Here is a 16913-nt window from a genome sequence, read left to right as displayed (position 1 = left end):
GAAGAGATCATTGCAATCTTATAAAAACACACCCAGGGAATGGAAAAAGAGGAAATATTACCCAGCTTATTTTATAAGGCTAAAATAGCTTGATACCAAAATAAATAACGATAACACAAGTGGAAATTATAGACCAATCTCACTCATTCATGCAGGTCAAAAAATCCTAAAGAAGAATACATCCAACCAAATCTCGTATGAGAATATTCACAGTAGCATTTTTCATAATAGCCCATAAGTGAGAACAACCAAAATGTTCAGCAACTGATGAATGGATAAATAAAATGTGGTACAGCCACACAGTGAAGTCAAGTACTGATACATGAAACATCATGGATGAACCTTGAAAAGAATATGCTGAGTAAAAGAAGTCAGTCACAAAAGACCACCCTTTTGGGTTCCTGTATCAAATTCCATTGTGTGTGGGGGGATGGGGGCTTCCCACACAACACCAAGCAATTCTCAGAAACCAGCAAGGGTGTTCCAGAATTCGACTTAATCCAACTCAATTCTGACACTATCTACATGGAAATAGCATCAGATCCCACAGTTAAGGGTTCAGTCCTACAAGACTGCCTCCTCACCACTTCAGATGCCAATCGCAAGCCCAGGCTGTTACCTGTGCTTCTGACCTCCTCAGATTTGATTAATTTGCTAGAGTGGCTCACAGGACTCAGAGAAACATTACTTACTCAATCACAAGTTTATTATAAGAGGATATAACTCAGGAACAGCCAGATGGAAGAGATGCATAGGACAAAGTATGGGGAAAGGGCATGGAGCTTCCATGCCCTCTCTGGATGTGCCACTCTCTCAGCACCTCCATGTGTTCACCAATCTGGAAGCTCTCTGAGCCTTGTCCTCTTGGGTTTTTTTTGGAGGCTTCATTATATAGTCATTGATTAAATCATTGGCCATTGGTGATTGATTCGAACTCCAGGCCCTCTCCCCTCACAGAGGTCAGGGGGTGGAACTGAGGGTTCCAACCTTCTAATCAAATGTTGGTTCTTCTGACAACCAGCCCCCATTCTTGGGTGGGGTCCAAAAGTCACCTTATTAATATAACCAGAGACACCTTTGTCACTCTCAACACTTAGGAAATTCCAAGGGATTCGGGAGCTGTGAGCCAGGAACTGTGGATGAAGATCAAACGTATATGAGGAATATATTTTGGTCATCTGAATGACCAAATATATATTTCTTATAAATCACAATATGGCAACAACATATTGAATGATTCCATTTGTATGAAGTGTCCAAAATGGCAAATCTATATATACAGATATTAGATTGGTGGTGGTTGCCTACAGCTTGGGGAGATGGTGGGTCTGGGGAATAATGGCTGAGGGGTGCAGGATTTCTTTTTAGGGTGATGAAAATGTTCTAAATTGATTGAGGCGATGATTATACAAATATGTGAATATACAAAGCACCACTGAATTGTGCACTTCAAATGGAGAATTGTATGGTATGGAATTATATCTCAATAAAGCTGTTACAAAAGAAATCCTAAAGAAGATTTTAGAAAAATAAATCCAGCACTCTATAAAGCTGAGAATATACATGAACAAGTTGTATTTATCCCAGTTGTGCAAAGTGGGTTTAACATTTGAGAGTCCGTTCATGGACTTCTCACTAAAGATGGCAGATTGGCCACAGTCTTCCATTTTCCCTCTATCTGAAAAAATCCTCTAAAATCACAGTAAAGGGATTTGTTAAAAGCATAAACCCACAAGGGCGTGAAGAATTGAAGAAGATGATAACAGTAACATTGGAAACCGGAAAGCAGGTAGATGTATAGTAAATGACTTATCAGACCCAAAAAAGTGAAATCCTAAATACACTGGGGAGAAGGCAAAAAGCAACTTGAGTTATACTGCAGAATACCCAGAGGGTTCAGGAATTGCCCATGGCATGTAGTTCTGAAAATAGGGCTGAAGGGAAAGAAGAAAGGGTAGTGGTCAGAAGTCTGTGTAAGCAGTAGAGAAATCCCAAGATCCCTTCCCCCACTCCAAGGAAGTGGACCACTGTGACTTCTCATCTCCTACTCCACAGAAAAATTGAAATGTAGTCTCTGGAGAGAGTAAAGCAAGGGGTCTCTGCACTGGGAGGACACTAGACATATTTGACCAGAATACTATACTAAAAACAAGGTGATTAAGTAAATATGCTTACCAGATATGAGAACCATTCCCAAACCATTTCCCCAGCCCTTCTTTTCCAGAATGTTGACAACCAGGCCTTTACAATTGAGTTGGGCGACTGGAAGATAGTTTTCTGAGCCATTTGAGCAGCCCAAGAGGCAAGACCTAGGTCCCAACTTTGGGGGCTCCCCAAGAAGACCATCCAGCAGGATCACCTTGCAGTGAACCCCACAGTTAACAAGTGCCACCCATGTCCTCAAAGCTTTGGATCAGCTTTTTGGTCTTTCACTCTTAAATATGAGCAGACAGCCAATGATTTCATCAGACATTTCAGGAAAGCTCTGGTATGAAGGATAGAGACCAAAACAAACAAATTGGAAGAAACAAAAACTATACCAGAAGGAGAAACGTTTTTTAAAAAATCTATTATTACCAATAGTCTCTGAGAGATAAGCTATTATAACCATAAATTAAAAGAATCTATTAAGTCAATCAAGCACATTAATATAGTAATGGAAGAAATGATGTGATTATCTCATTAGATGCAGAAAAAGTATTAGATAGAACTCAACATCTATTCACATATGGAAACTTGCTGTATGAATAGAGGATGCATTACTGGGGAAAGGATGGTTGTCCATGTGGGGTAAAAACAAAGAAAGAAATGAATTGTCTTCCTATTTCACCACCATATGTTAAAATCAGTTCACGCTAGATTATTACTTAAGTGTGAAGGGCAAAAACTTTATAATTTTAGGAGAAAATATGAGGAGACAAATTATGACTGTGATGGGCTATTTGCAATGCACGTAACCAACAAATTATTACTCTCCATGAAGTATGAGGAAGTACTGAGAAAAATCAGAAAAATACAAGTACTTCAATATAACAGTTAGCAAAATAAAACCAAATCTAAACAGATGATTCACAGAAGGCAAAAAAAAAAAAAAAATGACTCAAACATATGAAAGGTGGCAAATTAAGTAATAATCAAGGGCATGGGAAATCAAACCACACTAAAATACCATTTTCCCCATATAAGGTCGGAAAAACATTAAAAAGTCTGACAATACCAAGTATTGGCCAGGAGAAGGAGCACTAAGAGTTCGTGTACACTGCTGGTACCCATGTAGGTTGGTTCAACCACAGCCTCTTTAGAAAATAGTTTGGTGATAGTAAAGCTGAAGGTGCACACATCCTATAACCCAGGAATTCTATTCCCAGGTGCACACCCTAGAAATTCTCCTACAGGTGCACAAATGCTCATGGCAGAACTGCTTATAAGAGCCTCCAAACTGGAAGCAACTCAAATGTCCGTTGGTGATGGAACAGTTAAATGCATCATGCAATAGAATAATGTATTCCAGTGAAAATTAATGAAATAGGGCTAGTGCATCAACATGGGTGAATGTGAAGTACGTAATATGGAGCAAAAACTGAAGTCACAAAAAGTACATACAATATGGTTCTATTGGTAAAAGTTCAAAACAGGCAAAACTAAACAATATGTGATTTAAGGATACTTACACACTCATAAAACCATATTTAAAAAGAAAAGGAGTGGTAAACACAAAGTTGATCTTCTCAGGATTTAATCTCTAAGGTATCACAGGCCTGTCAAATCCATAAAACGAATTCTTGGGGGAGATTTTGGCCAACTGTTTCCATGGTGAAGAAAGGTATAGCTTCATGTGAAGTCCGGATTGGCTCTATTGTATTTCAGATGACAGCTCTCACTAAGACTTGTAGGCTGATCTGCACAGGTCTCTTCAGGTCACTTTGTTAGGATCTGACACCAGCTGCTCAAGTGGAGACACGACTCTCCCCTCTTCCCTTGGGCAGCTCGGCCAGACATTGTGAACCTGAGTCCTGTGATGTTGGTTTCTAGCAGGAGCACAGAACAGCCAACTCCCTGAGCAGTGGTGCTCTGACGTGCATGAAGAAATTCAGCCTGGATTATTTAGCCCTGGACTTCAATTCAGCATCACCAGCCCCTGTACAACAGGTAGGAAGGACTTTGTGTCTGAGAATTCCAATGATATTGTATTTCTGTTTAGATTTTTCTGATGATTCAACCATGCGTGTTCTCGTTGGAAAGTCTTAAACATACAGACATGTACACTGAAGAATATTAAAATAAGCCCTAATTCTGCCTCCCAGAAATCTTGGCATATTTCCTCTGGGGTATGTTCTTTGGGTGTATATGTAAGAATGTATGTAGTGTTCATGCTCTTCAAAACTTGGACCATAAAGTTTATAGACAAATTTCTCCGGCAGAGATGCGGGTGGGGTAAAGGGCACTCTAGTTAGAGGAAGGGCCTGCTTAGGGAAGAGGCAACAGCCTAGTTTGGCTAGACTCTGGGAAGTGGTGACAGGAGCCCTCAGTAAAGGGCCTCAGTTGCCAGTATGGGCAGTTTTGACTCCTTTGGGTAGTAGTCTCATCTGTAAAGTGGGGATCAGAATTAATAACAGCTACAATGAGACCTGTTGTGAGGATTAAACGATTAATACATGTAAGCGGACCTAGCCATTAACTAGTGTCACTCACTGCAGAGTGTAAGCCGTGGAATAAGTGAATAGTAAGTAGTGGACAACAGCTAAATATTTTTGAATAAGGGATGGTAATAATCTAAACTGTGCCTAACAATGTAGTGTTTGATGAGAAAAGCCGCTTGCCAAACAGGAGATATAGTATGATTCCATTGTTTGTATGCAGAAAAAAAGCCTGGAAGTCTTCCTTTCCTTTTTGCTGAATGAACTCCCATTTCTCCTTTACCTTTAATTTCATTCCAAAAACCTGAACTGATACACCAGAAAAGCTGGTCAGGTGAAACTGACAAGTACAAAAGGTGCATTAATCAATTTTGGTAGACTATGCAGCCAAGACAAACAACCCGCAAGTCTCAGTGGTTTGCAATGGCAAAGCGTTTTTCAGTTGTTGCTCATGGGACAGTCCATGGCAGGCTAGGGCCTTGGCATTCCAAGTCATCTTTAATCCAGGGCCCAGGTGGGAGGAGCATGCTGGTCTCCTGGCAGAGGAAAAGGAGAGATTGCAGAATGACAGGATGCCTTTTTTCTCTTTCAGATTGGCACATGTCACTTAGCCACTCACATTATATCAGTCGAAGCAAGTCAAATGGTTAGAGCAAAGTTGAAGGAAGCAGAGACAAAGAGATATTTATACACATACATAAAAAGTATAATAACGCTTCTGCAGGGAATTACCCGGGAGGAAGGGGCAGCAAATCTTTAACAACGCTGTAATCTACCACAGAAGGGCTGACATTTTTCTGAATTTTTTAATTCAGTGTAATGAAATCCTTTTTGTTGTCTCCCTTCAGAAACTTCTCCTTTCAGAAGAACAAAGAGTAGACTATGTCCAAGTGGATGAGCAGAAGACACAAGCTCTCCAGAGCACAAAGCAGGAGTGGACGGATGAGAGACAATCTAAAGCGTGAGACATGTGAGCTTGGGCTGTGTGTGAGACAGGGAAGCATGGGGCTCGCTTTCAGGTTTTTTTGCCAGAATTGCACCAGTGGTCAATGCCAGTCAAGATGCAGAGAGAATGTGTAATTTCCATGGGCTTAGCAAGAATCTTTGGGACAGAGGATCTATTTGTACACATTGAACAGAGAGAAGAAGGAAGCAATCTCCTCCCAGAGGAGGCTCTGAGGAAGTCCAGCCCCTGCTGCTGCCCCTGCCTGTCACAACAGTTTCCTTCTCTGTCCACACTTGTTCATGCCCAGAGCCTCATGGATGCTTGGAGTTGGCTCCACAGTCACAAGAGGCAGACATGGAGGATTCCACAGCTGCAGACTGAGATGTAGAAAACCCCATTCATTCAGGCAGAGTTGGAACAACAAAAACAACACTTGGGCGAATATTTTTCCCAGAGCTTGGTTAAAAATCTCTCCAGTGAAGTGTTTGGAGTGTAGATTGGAGTCAGTATTGCTACGGACAGGATAGGATCATTTGACTCCAGTACCTGAAATTCTGACTTCTCTCCTGTGTTTCCTTTGGAATCATAAATTATCCCAGGAGAGAGGCACCTGGAGACCATCTTGTCCTAAAAACATGGCTGAGGAAATCAAGCCCAGCAACGGTGGCAGAATCTATGCTTCTTACTCCAAAAACTCCAGCAGACAAATCATTTCTATCCCCAAAGAAAGATAATTCAAGTGAAAAGAGCACTGAATCCTGGGCTCCAGGATGAGCTTATCAGATGATACTGGTGGCTTTAAGGATGTCCTGGTTAAGCTGCTACCTGTGGCTGAGTGTTCCGTTGCTGTTGGCCTTTTCCCAGAATGCTTTCACATGCATCTTCTCATCTCTTTCCCTAAAAGACTTCGGAAGCTAGGCTTGGCAAAGATTGTTGTTCCCACTTTGAAAAAAAGAAAATTGAGAAGCAGAGGAGGGAACACTTTGCCCAAGATTACTCATAGAGCTGAGACACAGAGTCAGGCTTAGAATAGAGTTGGCCAGGCTGCCTATTGCAGGCTCATTGCACTGTCTCACACTGCGTCTGAGGATTGTGATGAAATCCATAAGTTTGGTCAACCTTGAAGACACGTAGGAAACATGTGCAGATGCAAGATGAGCCATCATCTCCTCTCCATTTCATAGGATTTTGAGCAGGTGTTTTTATACTTGAAAGGTATATGTGTCAAGCCAGGGTTCCTTTGTATGGTGTCCAAACAGGGAACTCTAACATAATCAGTAGTTACCATTAGAAATACTTCCTGACGATCAGTGTAAAATCCATTCTTGGAGCATGTGGTCCCTTTGCAATGTGTTTCCTGCCAGCTAGCTACTGTTTGCAGAAGAATTTTTGCCACCTTGGGGAAGGCACAAATCTTCCCTGAATATCCTATGCTGGACCCAAGCTTTTGACTGATAAAGAATTACGACCAGAAAAACAAACAGAAAAACAATGAGTTCTGGTCTCAGGTTTCCTCGCTAATTTTTCTCTTCTGCTTTAGTGATGACTAGGTCCTTTATCGGGCACTGGGGAAGAATAAAGACTCAGTTGGGCATGTGATTTTACTTAATGCCCCTTCCTTATCCTTCTGAGCACCTGCAGCAGGAAGATAGATCTGAACAACTAAGAATTAAGCAGATACTGGTCTACCATTCTGACTGGCACTGTGTCTTATATATAAGGAAGAATCAAATAGGCAGGCAGGTCTATGACAGTCAGGGTTAGTCAAAGCAGTTTTAGGCTTTGCTGCAGGGTTTCAGGGTTTCAGACTGCCCCAAAGGTAAGTAAATGCCAAAGTCTTAGTTTTTCATACCATGAGAGGAGTAATTTTGATGTTCAAAGAAGCAGGATCTGGAGACATCATTTTTTTCCTGGAGCAAGGTGAGGAAAAACTGCCAAGTGCGTTAACTGAGTGAAGAGTCCTTACTGAGCCTGGACAGAACAAGGAAAAGGCTCCCCACAGCCGCGGCTGGCCCCATATCACTGCACCCCAGCTAGAGCCTGTAAAGAGCTGCCTTCTTCCCTATGGGACTTGTGAAGAGCCACAGAGCTTCAGGCAAGAATCCAGGGCTGCAGACTGCCAGTTCCTATAGATGGTAGCTTCCTTATGTGTAGAGCACCTGTGTTTAGATCATTGATTACTGCCAAAGGCCAGTGCAGAAAAATTGTTTGTCCAAATGTCAAGAACCATACCAGATTGAAGATAGATCGGAAAAGTAAATACAGCTGAAAATATGTCACTAGTGAAGAGTCATCCAACTGACCAAAAGGAAAAAATCTGTTTCTACAAAACATTTCCAGGGACATATTTACTGCATGAAGCAATACACATTTGAGTGGTGTTACTTGTTTGGAAGTGATTAATTAGGGGTTTTAAAAAAAGATGACTTCACTCTCAATTCCAGGGTGTATGCGATTATGTCCTGCTTTGATAAAACTGCTAATGGATACACAAAAGCGTAATAAGTCAGTGATACAAAGTACAGGCAGTTTTTGAGCTGACAGCAGCATATCCTCCTGAGAAAGTCACCATTAAGTCAAAACAATGCTGGCCAAATCTTGTTTTCTGGTGGAGATAATCCGTGTGTGACAGAGGGCTATGATTCTGACCAGGGTCTGAGGGTTTTGTTTTTTTTAACAGAAATGATCCCAGATATTCCAAATCAAGTGCACATGGCATGTCTTTACACTGTGCAGGGTGCATCTTCTAGAGGATTGGGGAATCAACCTAACAGGACAATGCAGCAGTTACTCCCACATTGTTTTTTCTAGTTCCTCTCTGCTTTGCTTCCATCTTGTTTCGTTAGGAAATTCTTCTAGATCAGGTGTTGTGTAGTGCAGAAGAGGGGATGGAAGGGTCTCAAGCCTGCAAGCCCATAAGGCCACCATCCCAGGAATGTTGGGAGTTAAGCTTTCCTTGGGGAGGGAGGAGCCCTAAGGCCTAGCAAACAGCCTGGCTATCATGGAGTGATCCTGTGGAGGTCAGTGTCCAGGCCATTTCACTGTGGAAAAAAGATCAGCTGAAGCATGGCCTTTAGGTCCCAATCAAGACTAAAGGCTCCCTTCAGGCCTGGCTTTCTCCCCTCAGGCTCACTCAGTCCCCTTCCATACCATCTTTGTACCCACAATCATGCTGGTTTTTAAAAATTCACTGTGTTTTTACTATTTCACTTCTGGCATTAATAAAAGTCTTATAAGGAGGAGTCATGACTTAAGTTCTCTCTTATTTGTTTTAAGTGATGACATCCAATATAAATATAGAATACATTTTGAAAGCTGAATATGTGAAAATGGACTTCATTGCCATTTTCAAGTACAACAAACTTAACGTTACTTACATGGGATGACCTACACACGTGTTATTTCACTGCAAACAGTTGAGCTGGTGGCTGTAATGAGTGCAGCTTCTTCTCAGCAAAACCACATCTTGACATCTTTTTTCTTGGTCAAAACCTAGCTTCAGTAATTGACAGTGGTATCAACGGCCCTCCCTGATACCATGTATACATGACCTTTGTCATTACTGACATTAGAAAGCAACAGACCCCAGCCTGCCTCTCCCAGTCCAGACTAAGCCCCTGACCCAAAGATGAGCAGGTTGGCCCAAGGACTGACCTGAGAAGCTAACCTACAGAGACCTTGAACCCCAGGCCTCTTATACTCCTGCCCCTTCACCAGACACCTCCCTAAGTTTCCAGCTTCCTACTTCTCCTTTATTTCCCTTGATCTTAAATTGCATTTATTGTTATCACTTCCTTACTTTAATTGTGCCATTTGTTTTATAAATTTAGTTTTTATTTTTTGCAACTAAGACAGTGTGGCATTGGTGCAGGCTGGAACAGGGGGCCCAATGGGAGAAAAAGCAGAGCTGAGACGCAGACCCCCACCTACACAGGCAGTTCATTTATGACAGAGGGAGCACTGGAGGACCTTGGGAACCTGACAACCTTTCCAGTCAAGGGTGCCCGGTCACTGGATAGAGATCCACATGGACAGTAGTGAACCTTGACCCCACTCTGCCGCCACACACAAACATTGATTCCAGGTGGACCTCAATGGGGAAGGCAGAGCAATCGATTTGACCTGTTCCCTCTGCTTTATCAGGTCATTTGCTTCTGTCTACCACTGCTGTTTGGCTCTCTGTTTCATGGTCAAAACCCATATTTTAATGAGTTTTAGCCTTTGTTTGCCTTCGTGTAAAAGAACACAACCTAATTGTTTTATGTCTGTCTTGAAATTTTAAATTATTTCAACTTTTTTGTTCTTCAATTTGAGACTTTTAATTCATTTTCATACTCTATGGTGATAGAAGACAGAATAGTGGTTACCTCTATTGGGGAGATTATTATTGATTGGAAAGGGCACAACAGAGCTTTCTAGACTGTTGGGAATGTTCTGTATCTTAATCTGGCTGGTGGTTATATGAGTGTATACATATGTAAAAATTTATCGATGCATAAATTTAGTGTTTGTAAACTTTGCTGAATATAAATTATACCTCAACAAACCAGTTAGCATGAAGAAAAATAAATGACTCCAGGGGAGTTAAAAAGTTAATGTAAGAAACACAACCATAAAACATATTAGAGGAAACTACAGGAAAACTTTTTATTATCTTGAGTGTGGAAGACCTTCAGCAGCAAGGCACAAAAGACAGAAGCAATAAAGGAAATATTTATTTCTTTTGATAATTCCATTTAATTCAACACATGTTTAGTGATCACCTGCTATGTAACATGTACTCATGTAGGAGCTTTGGATACACGAGTGAGTGAAACACAGACCCCTTTCTGAAGAGCTCGTGTTCTGGCAGAATGTAGTGGGCACTGTTGGTGCTCTGCCCAAATCCTCTAGGACCCATTTCACTTTTTGTTGTGCCTCTTTCTGGCTTTAATGTGCTTTGTGCCCACACCTTGGACTCTCCCTCAGAGGCGAGCCCCTCAGACAGTTACTAGAGCTGTTTTACCTGCAACAACAGAGAGTTGGAAGGGTCTCAGAATGGACTCTCCCTGTCCTCCCCTCTGAGGGGGACAGCATTCTGAAATCCCAGCTCCTTTACCTCAGGTTGGTACAAAGTCTAAGTAGAAATTACACTCCAGAGTTACCCTGTGGTTTCTGGCAGAATCTTTCTTTGCTCTGAGATTGCCCCCTTGCTTGGATTCTTCCCCTTCCCTGTCCTGCCTTCCCCACTATCCTGGTCTCAGCCTGTGGCAAACCCAATTGTAGTACGTTGCATTCTCGAAAAATCCTCACAAGGATATCTCCTGTCCCACTTGCTCTTCCAGAATCTAGCCACTCTCTATTAAGAGGTGCAGTCTACCTCTCCTTCTCTAGAACCTGGGTAGGACTTGGCAGTGACTGCCTTGACCAGTAGAGCACAGCAGAGGGGACATTGTGACATCTGGGGCTGGGTGATACAACTTCTGCTTGGCTCTCTCTCAGGATACACACCCTTGGAACCCAGCCATCATGCTGTGAGGAAGCATAGGCCACGTGGAAAAGAACCAAGGCCCTTAGACCTAGATTCTGCTGAGTTCCCAGCTGGCAGCTGGCACAAAATTGTCAGCTGTGTGAGTAAGACCTCTTGGAAGCAGATTCCTCCAGCACTCAGTTTAGCCACCCCAGACACTGTCCCATGTAGCAGGCACGAGCCTTTCCCCCAGTGACTGCCCATGAGCTATATTTGAGAGCATTCAAGGCAGGGAGAACAGACTGCAAAAGCCCTAATTCAGCAGGAAACCTGGAATGTTGAGGGTGCAGCCAAGAGGCCAGTGTGGTTGGCATGGAATAAGCAAGAGAGAACAGAGCAGAGGAGGTAGAGAGGTAATGGGTGATTCACAGATTATAGCGTGGGATCTTGTAGGCCAATGTACAGACCTTTGGCTTATGTTGTGAGTGAAAATGGAGCCAGTGAAAGAAATTGAGCAGGAGAGACAGGTGATCTGACTTACATTTTGAAAGGAAGGATCATCATAGCTTCTATGTTGAGAATAGACTATAAAAGGATTAAGATTAGAATCAGGGAGACCAGGTAGTAGATTATGGCACACAGACAGGCAGGAGAGATGAGTAGCTCAGACCAAGGTGGATGTAGTCAGATTCTGGCTAGTTTAGACAGAATGACAGAATCTGCTGGGGGATTGGATATGTTCCAGGAGAGGAAAAGAGCAGTTAAGGATGACTCCAGGGTTTTTCACTAAGCAACTGAGAGGATGGAGTCAATCACCACAAATGAAGTTTGGAAAAACTGTGGGTGGAAAAGTGTTATGGGGGTCGGGGGTCAGAGACCAAGAGTTTTTTAGAACTATCTCAGGCCTCCCTTGGAAAGTGAGAAAGCCTTTGAAGAAGCTCAGAGCCCTCCTAGGATGAGTAGGAGGGATGGTGCCAAGGTAGATTGGATTGGACTTGGGAAGGTTGTACCCAAGGATCATTCTAGAGCTAAGTAGAAATTACAAGTAGGCAACTGGATATGAGAGTGTGGAGTGTGTAAATGGGATGGAGATAAGAACTTGTGAGCCAAGACATGGCTTCGAGCCCCAAGTCTTGGTGAGGTCACCAAGGGTGGCTGAGAGTGGGCATAGAGGGAGAAGCGACCCCAGCACTGTGCCCCCCAAATTTTCTTACCTCTGTCCTCAGCTTGTGGGGGAGGTTCTGGGCCGCAGATTGTCAGGTAGTACAAGGCAATTGAAGACAATTTAGGAGATGGGAGAAAGTGAAAATTACTTGGGTCCTGTCATTCAGCATTAACTGTCGTCAGCATTTTGGAATACTTTTGTAGTTTTTGAGTTGTAGGTATACATTCAATGTATAGCAGTCATAAAAACGAGGAAGGTTTTTCAAGTTTAGCATTAAGTTTTCTCCTGAAAGTTTTTCATCTAACATCTGGGCTTTACCTCTGTCTAAAAATTCTTCAAAAACATCTTATTGAACGGATGCATGAAAGATGCATCATAATGTAATTGTTCAGCACTTAAATGGTTGTCAGTTTTTTCCCTATGATACAAGCTGTTTCAGTGGGATTCTTGTGTATAAGTCTCTGCATGAATGGTTGTTTTCTTAAGATAGATTCCAAGAGGTAGATCTACAATACAAACTTGCTCTCCAGAAAACATGCACACCCCCACCAGCATGCTGTTTTCCCCACATCCCTGTCACTGCTGGATCTGTTTTCCTGCCACATTAGAAAGAGAAACCTCAGTTTGCATGAGCAGAGCAGAATCCAGAAACACTAAAATAAAAATTTTGTGCTTTACTGACCATATTTCAGATCAGGGAAGAAAAGTGCTGGGACAGTTGGTGAAGTGTCTGCGGATGGGGGGAGGAGGCAGTGTTGTGTAATGTTGGGAAAAGGTAATTGAAATCTGTGTGCAGGCATTATGCTATGCACTTTTACATTCTTGTATATAATTCTCACAACAACCCAGCAAGCTAGGTGCTATTATTACACCTTTTGTAGGTGAGGAATTGAGGCTCAGAGAGGCTAAGTAACTTTCTCAAGGCCACTCAGCCAGGAAGTGGCAGAGGCTGGATTTCAATCTAGGTCGAGCTCTCTCTCTTGCTCTCCCCGTATGTGCACTGAGGAAAGGCCACATGAGGACACAGGAGAAGGCAGCTGTCTATTAAGCCAGGAAGAGAGTCCTCACCAGAAGCCAAATTTGCTGGCACCTTGACTGTGGACTTCTAGTTTCCAGAATTGTGAGAAAATAAATTTATGTTGTCTAAGCCGCTCAGTGTGCAGTATTTTGTTGTGGCAGTTTGAGCAGACTAATACACTTGGCTTTATCCGAGGGAAAAATGAACTCATATTCTTACAACAGGAGCTGGTTTTGCAACTTGGAGCCAGGTGCCCACTGAAGTTAGGCTTCTACTTCCCATGGAAACCAGGAGATAGGGGCTCCATCTTGCTCGATGTTTATGTTCCAAAGAGATGTTTCTTACATCCTTGAAAAAGACATTCCTGGGTCATAAAGCTGGCAAGAGGCATTTTTTTAGCCCTTAAAAATACTTACATACTTTCAAAGAGACAGAGAATGAAATTACAAATTTTCTAAAGTAAATGCTTTAAGAAAAGGGAGGAGGGGGGCCTCTCCCCTTATTTTCCACAGGGAGAATTAAGCCTCTTATGTTTAATTTGCATCTGCTCTTGCGGCAGCTCCCACTGAAACATGTCGTAGCCTGCAGCCTTGCTAAACTCACTTATTCTGGTAGCTCCTTTGTAGAATCCATCAGATTTTCTACATAGGTGATCATGTCCACAAATAAAGGCAGTTTTTCTTCTTTCCAATCTGGATGCCTCGTATTGCTTGATTTCTCTCCTCATTATGAGTTGGATTTTCCCGCTGCTCTGCATGCCTGGTAATTTTCGATTGGATGCCAGGCATTATGATTTTCCCTTGTGTGCTGGCTACCTTTGTATTCCTCAACATCTTCCTGAGCTCTGCTCTGGGGTGTGTTAAGTGCCTCGGAAACAGTCGGATCCTTTTGAGTCTTGCTTTGAAGATTTGCTGCGTGACACCAGAGCAGCTTTCAGTGTCAGAGTCATTCTTTTCCATGACCCTGAGGCGAGACCCTTCTGAGCACCCTGCCCGAGGCCGCCTGAATTATGAGGTTTGCCATTTTGGCCAGTGGGGGGTGGGCAGCAACTAGTCCCTGTCCTGCTGTAGGGCTGGGCATAGTTAACCTTTCATCCTTTGGGGGAAGGGAGGGGTCCTTTCACGGCCTCCCTCCAGTAGTTTCCTCACACACTTGTGCTGATCGGTGGTCTGCAGATTGCTTCAGCAGGACCCCCTGCGGATATGCAGGGTTCTCTCCCTCTGCAGCTCTCTTCTCTCTGGTCCCCTGTCCCTGCCAACTCTAGGTGCTCAGAGTTTCAGTTCCATCTCCTAAACTCAGGGTGTCCGTTGGGCCCCATCAGGAAACGCCCTCTCCAGTCAGTCAGCTGGGGCAACTGCAGGGCTTACCCATTTGTCCCCAGCTCCAAGAGACCACTGTCCTTCCCTGCCTGATAGCCAGTGTCTCCAAACCTGTAGTTCAGATCTGTTGTCTGTCTTTTGGGGTGTTTCAAGTGGGACGGTAGGTCCAGTCCCTGTCACTCAGTATGCCTGGACATAGTCCGCCACTGCAGAACTTGGACAGCTCTGATGTTGTGGATTGGAGGGAGAGAGATGCTGTTGACGGGGCTGTGGCAGTGGTCCTGATGATGATGAAGATCTCACCTGACAGCATGCAGCAGCTCTAGTGGCTACAGTGAGGGTCTCTTTCTCTCTCTCTCTTCCGTCCTTACTTTCTCTCTCTCTCTCTCTCATTCTTTCTTCCTTTCCTTCCTCCCTTGCTTCCTCTCTTCATTCTTTCTTTCCTTCCTTCCTTACTTTTTTCTTTCTTTCTTTCGTCCTTTCTCCTTTCTTTCTTTCCTCCCTCCCTCCGTTACTAAACACAAACACAGGTTTCTTTAACCACCACACAGGAGGGCCAAAACCTGGAAATGCCAGGCTTGTGGTAAAGAAAGAGGTTTATTATCAAAAGGCTGCCAGACAAGAAGATGGGAATTAAAACACAGATCCACCTCCTTGAAGGGAAAAAGGTAGCGGTTTCTATCTGGGGTTTTAGATAGGGGAGGGACAGCATGTGGCCATGCTGGGTGGCGTCTTCCCACCAGCCTGCGTTTGGCCTTGAAGACTGAAATTCTTTTTCCTTGACCTTCTGGACTTTTCTGGTTAGTTTTCATCTTCAGCCTGCGTTTGGCCTTGTGAGGCTGACTCTTGATGTCTGGACCTTGACTTCCTGGGAAACACAGCTCAGTCACATACTAAAGAGTGACAGAAAGACCTGGTTAGTTTTGAACAACAGTTGATTATGCTGAATATGCACAGCTGCAGTTAGCAAAGCTTATCTCAGAGTTTTTTGCTCTGGGGAAGAGTTTTTTAACTTCTTCATTCTCAGTTTCACCTTCTCCCCTCCCTCCCTCCCTCCCTTCCTCCCGCCTTCCCCTCCTCCCTCCCCTCCTTCCTTCTTTCCTCCCTTTCTTCCTTCCTTTTCTTTCTTTTTTTCTTCTGCCTTTTTTCTTTCTTTCTGTTTCTCTTCCTTCCCTTCTTCCTTCCTTCCTGCCTTTCTTCCTCCTTCTCCCCATCCCTCACTCTCTCTCTTTTTCGGTGCTTTCTCCTTTTTCCTTCCTTTCTTGACTCTTCTTTTTTAGAGATTAATTATTGATGAACAGAAGAGGATTCAGCTCTTTTACAACACCATCCAATCTGCTTCTCCTCCTCGTTCTTCCATTGTGGTTCTTTTAGGTTCTGTTCATTTCTGAGGGCTTGGATATTTACAGTTAAAATATAATGCACGGATGTTCTGGGTGACATCAACAAAGGGCAAATGAGGATCTCCAGGGCTCCATTCTTCCACAAAAGCAGCTAACGAGCTGCCCAAAACTGTCAGAACCGACGTTTACAGAACTCTGGAATCTAGTCGAAAACATACCTTTAGGGAAAAGCTTGGCAAAGAAAGAAGGGGCTGATTTGTGGTAGGAGAGCACTGTGGCATTTTAAATTGCCCACCTAACATCTCTCAACACTCAAATCAGTGGGGCTGGAGAGGGCATCCAGCACACCTGACGCAGGTTGCTAGTGCCATCATGTTCACAGCTCCCTTGTGCCCTCGAGGGGAGGAGATTATATAGGGCAGACACAACAGGGATGGGAATCTGTGCGGACATCTTCAAATTCTGCCCACCACAGGAAAAGACTGGGGAAAGGGGATGTCTGTGAATTACAATTTCCACCTTTTATGCTTGTGTATCACGGAATATTTTTATGGCGAGGACTTGTCAGTTTTAAAATGAAAAAACCAACGAAAGTAAGCATGTATATGTACGCACATGCACATGTGAGGAATCTTGGGCGGTAAGCAGCTGTTGAACAGTGTTAGGCAGGTTCCAAGTGGCCTGTACCCTGTACCAGTGTTCCCTACTCCTCCTGGCTCGCCCTCTCCTGTCCTGAACGAATTCTGTCCTTCTCCTGGGCACTGCAGATCTGGAGTGCTCTGCATTTCTCTTTCTGCCCTGTTCCTGTGGTTTCAGGCGTGTAGGGCAGCAAGAGGTGACCGTTGGGAGCACTCAATGTGATAGCTCATCACCTGCTCAAAATAAAAGCTTGAACTTCGTGGAGACCGTTCAAACTAAGAACTGTTGTTTTCCTCTAGATCGCTTCTAATCTTTTTGTTAATCTGTTCCATTGCCGCCTCGAGACACATTGCCACTTGCTCAGAATCTCGAGTCTGGCTAGTTGTGCTGGAATGTC

General features: G+C 43.5%; 1 protein-coding gene across 3 annotated transcripts in view; it reads left to right on the top strand.

Annotated features, from left to right (window-relative positions):
• Positions 1-14219, top strand: part of GAB3 (GRB2 associated binding protein 3) — a 92883-nt gene extending 78664 nt beyond the window's left edge. For 2 of the 3 annotated variants that reach the window (XM_044764182.2, XM_044764180.2), the window contains exons 9-10: positions 4033-4149; positions 5486-14219. In XM_044764182.2, coding sequence (XP_044620117.2) covers positions 4033-4149; positions 5486-5602 — 234 coding nt within the window. In that variant the 3' untranslated portion in view covers positions 5603-14219. Of the gene's footprint in view, positions 1-3986; positions 4150-5485 lie in introns of those variants that run through there. The other variant, XM_044764184.2, reaches the window with a different exon arrangement.
• Positions 14220-16913: the final 2694 nt, after the last annotated feature.

The sequence above is a fragment of the Equus asinus genome, chromosome X (assembly GCF_041296235.1).
Source record: "Equus asinus isolate D_3611 breed Donkey chromosome X, EquAss-T2T_v2, whole genome shotgun sequence".
In the NCBI taxonomy this organism is placed as follows: domain Eukaryota; kingdom Metazoa; phylum Chordata; class Mammalia; order Perissodactyla; family Equidae; genus Equus; species Equus asinus.
This window is presented reverse-complemented; position numbering and strand designations above follow the sequence as displayed.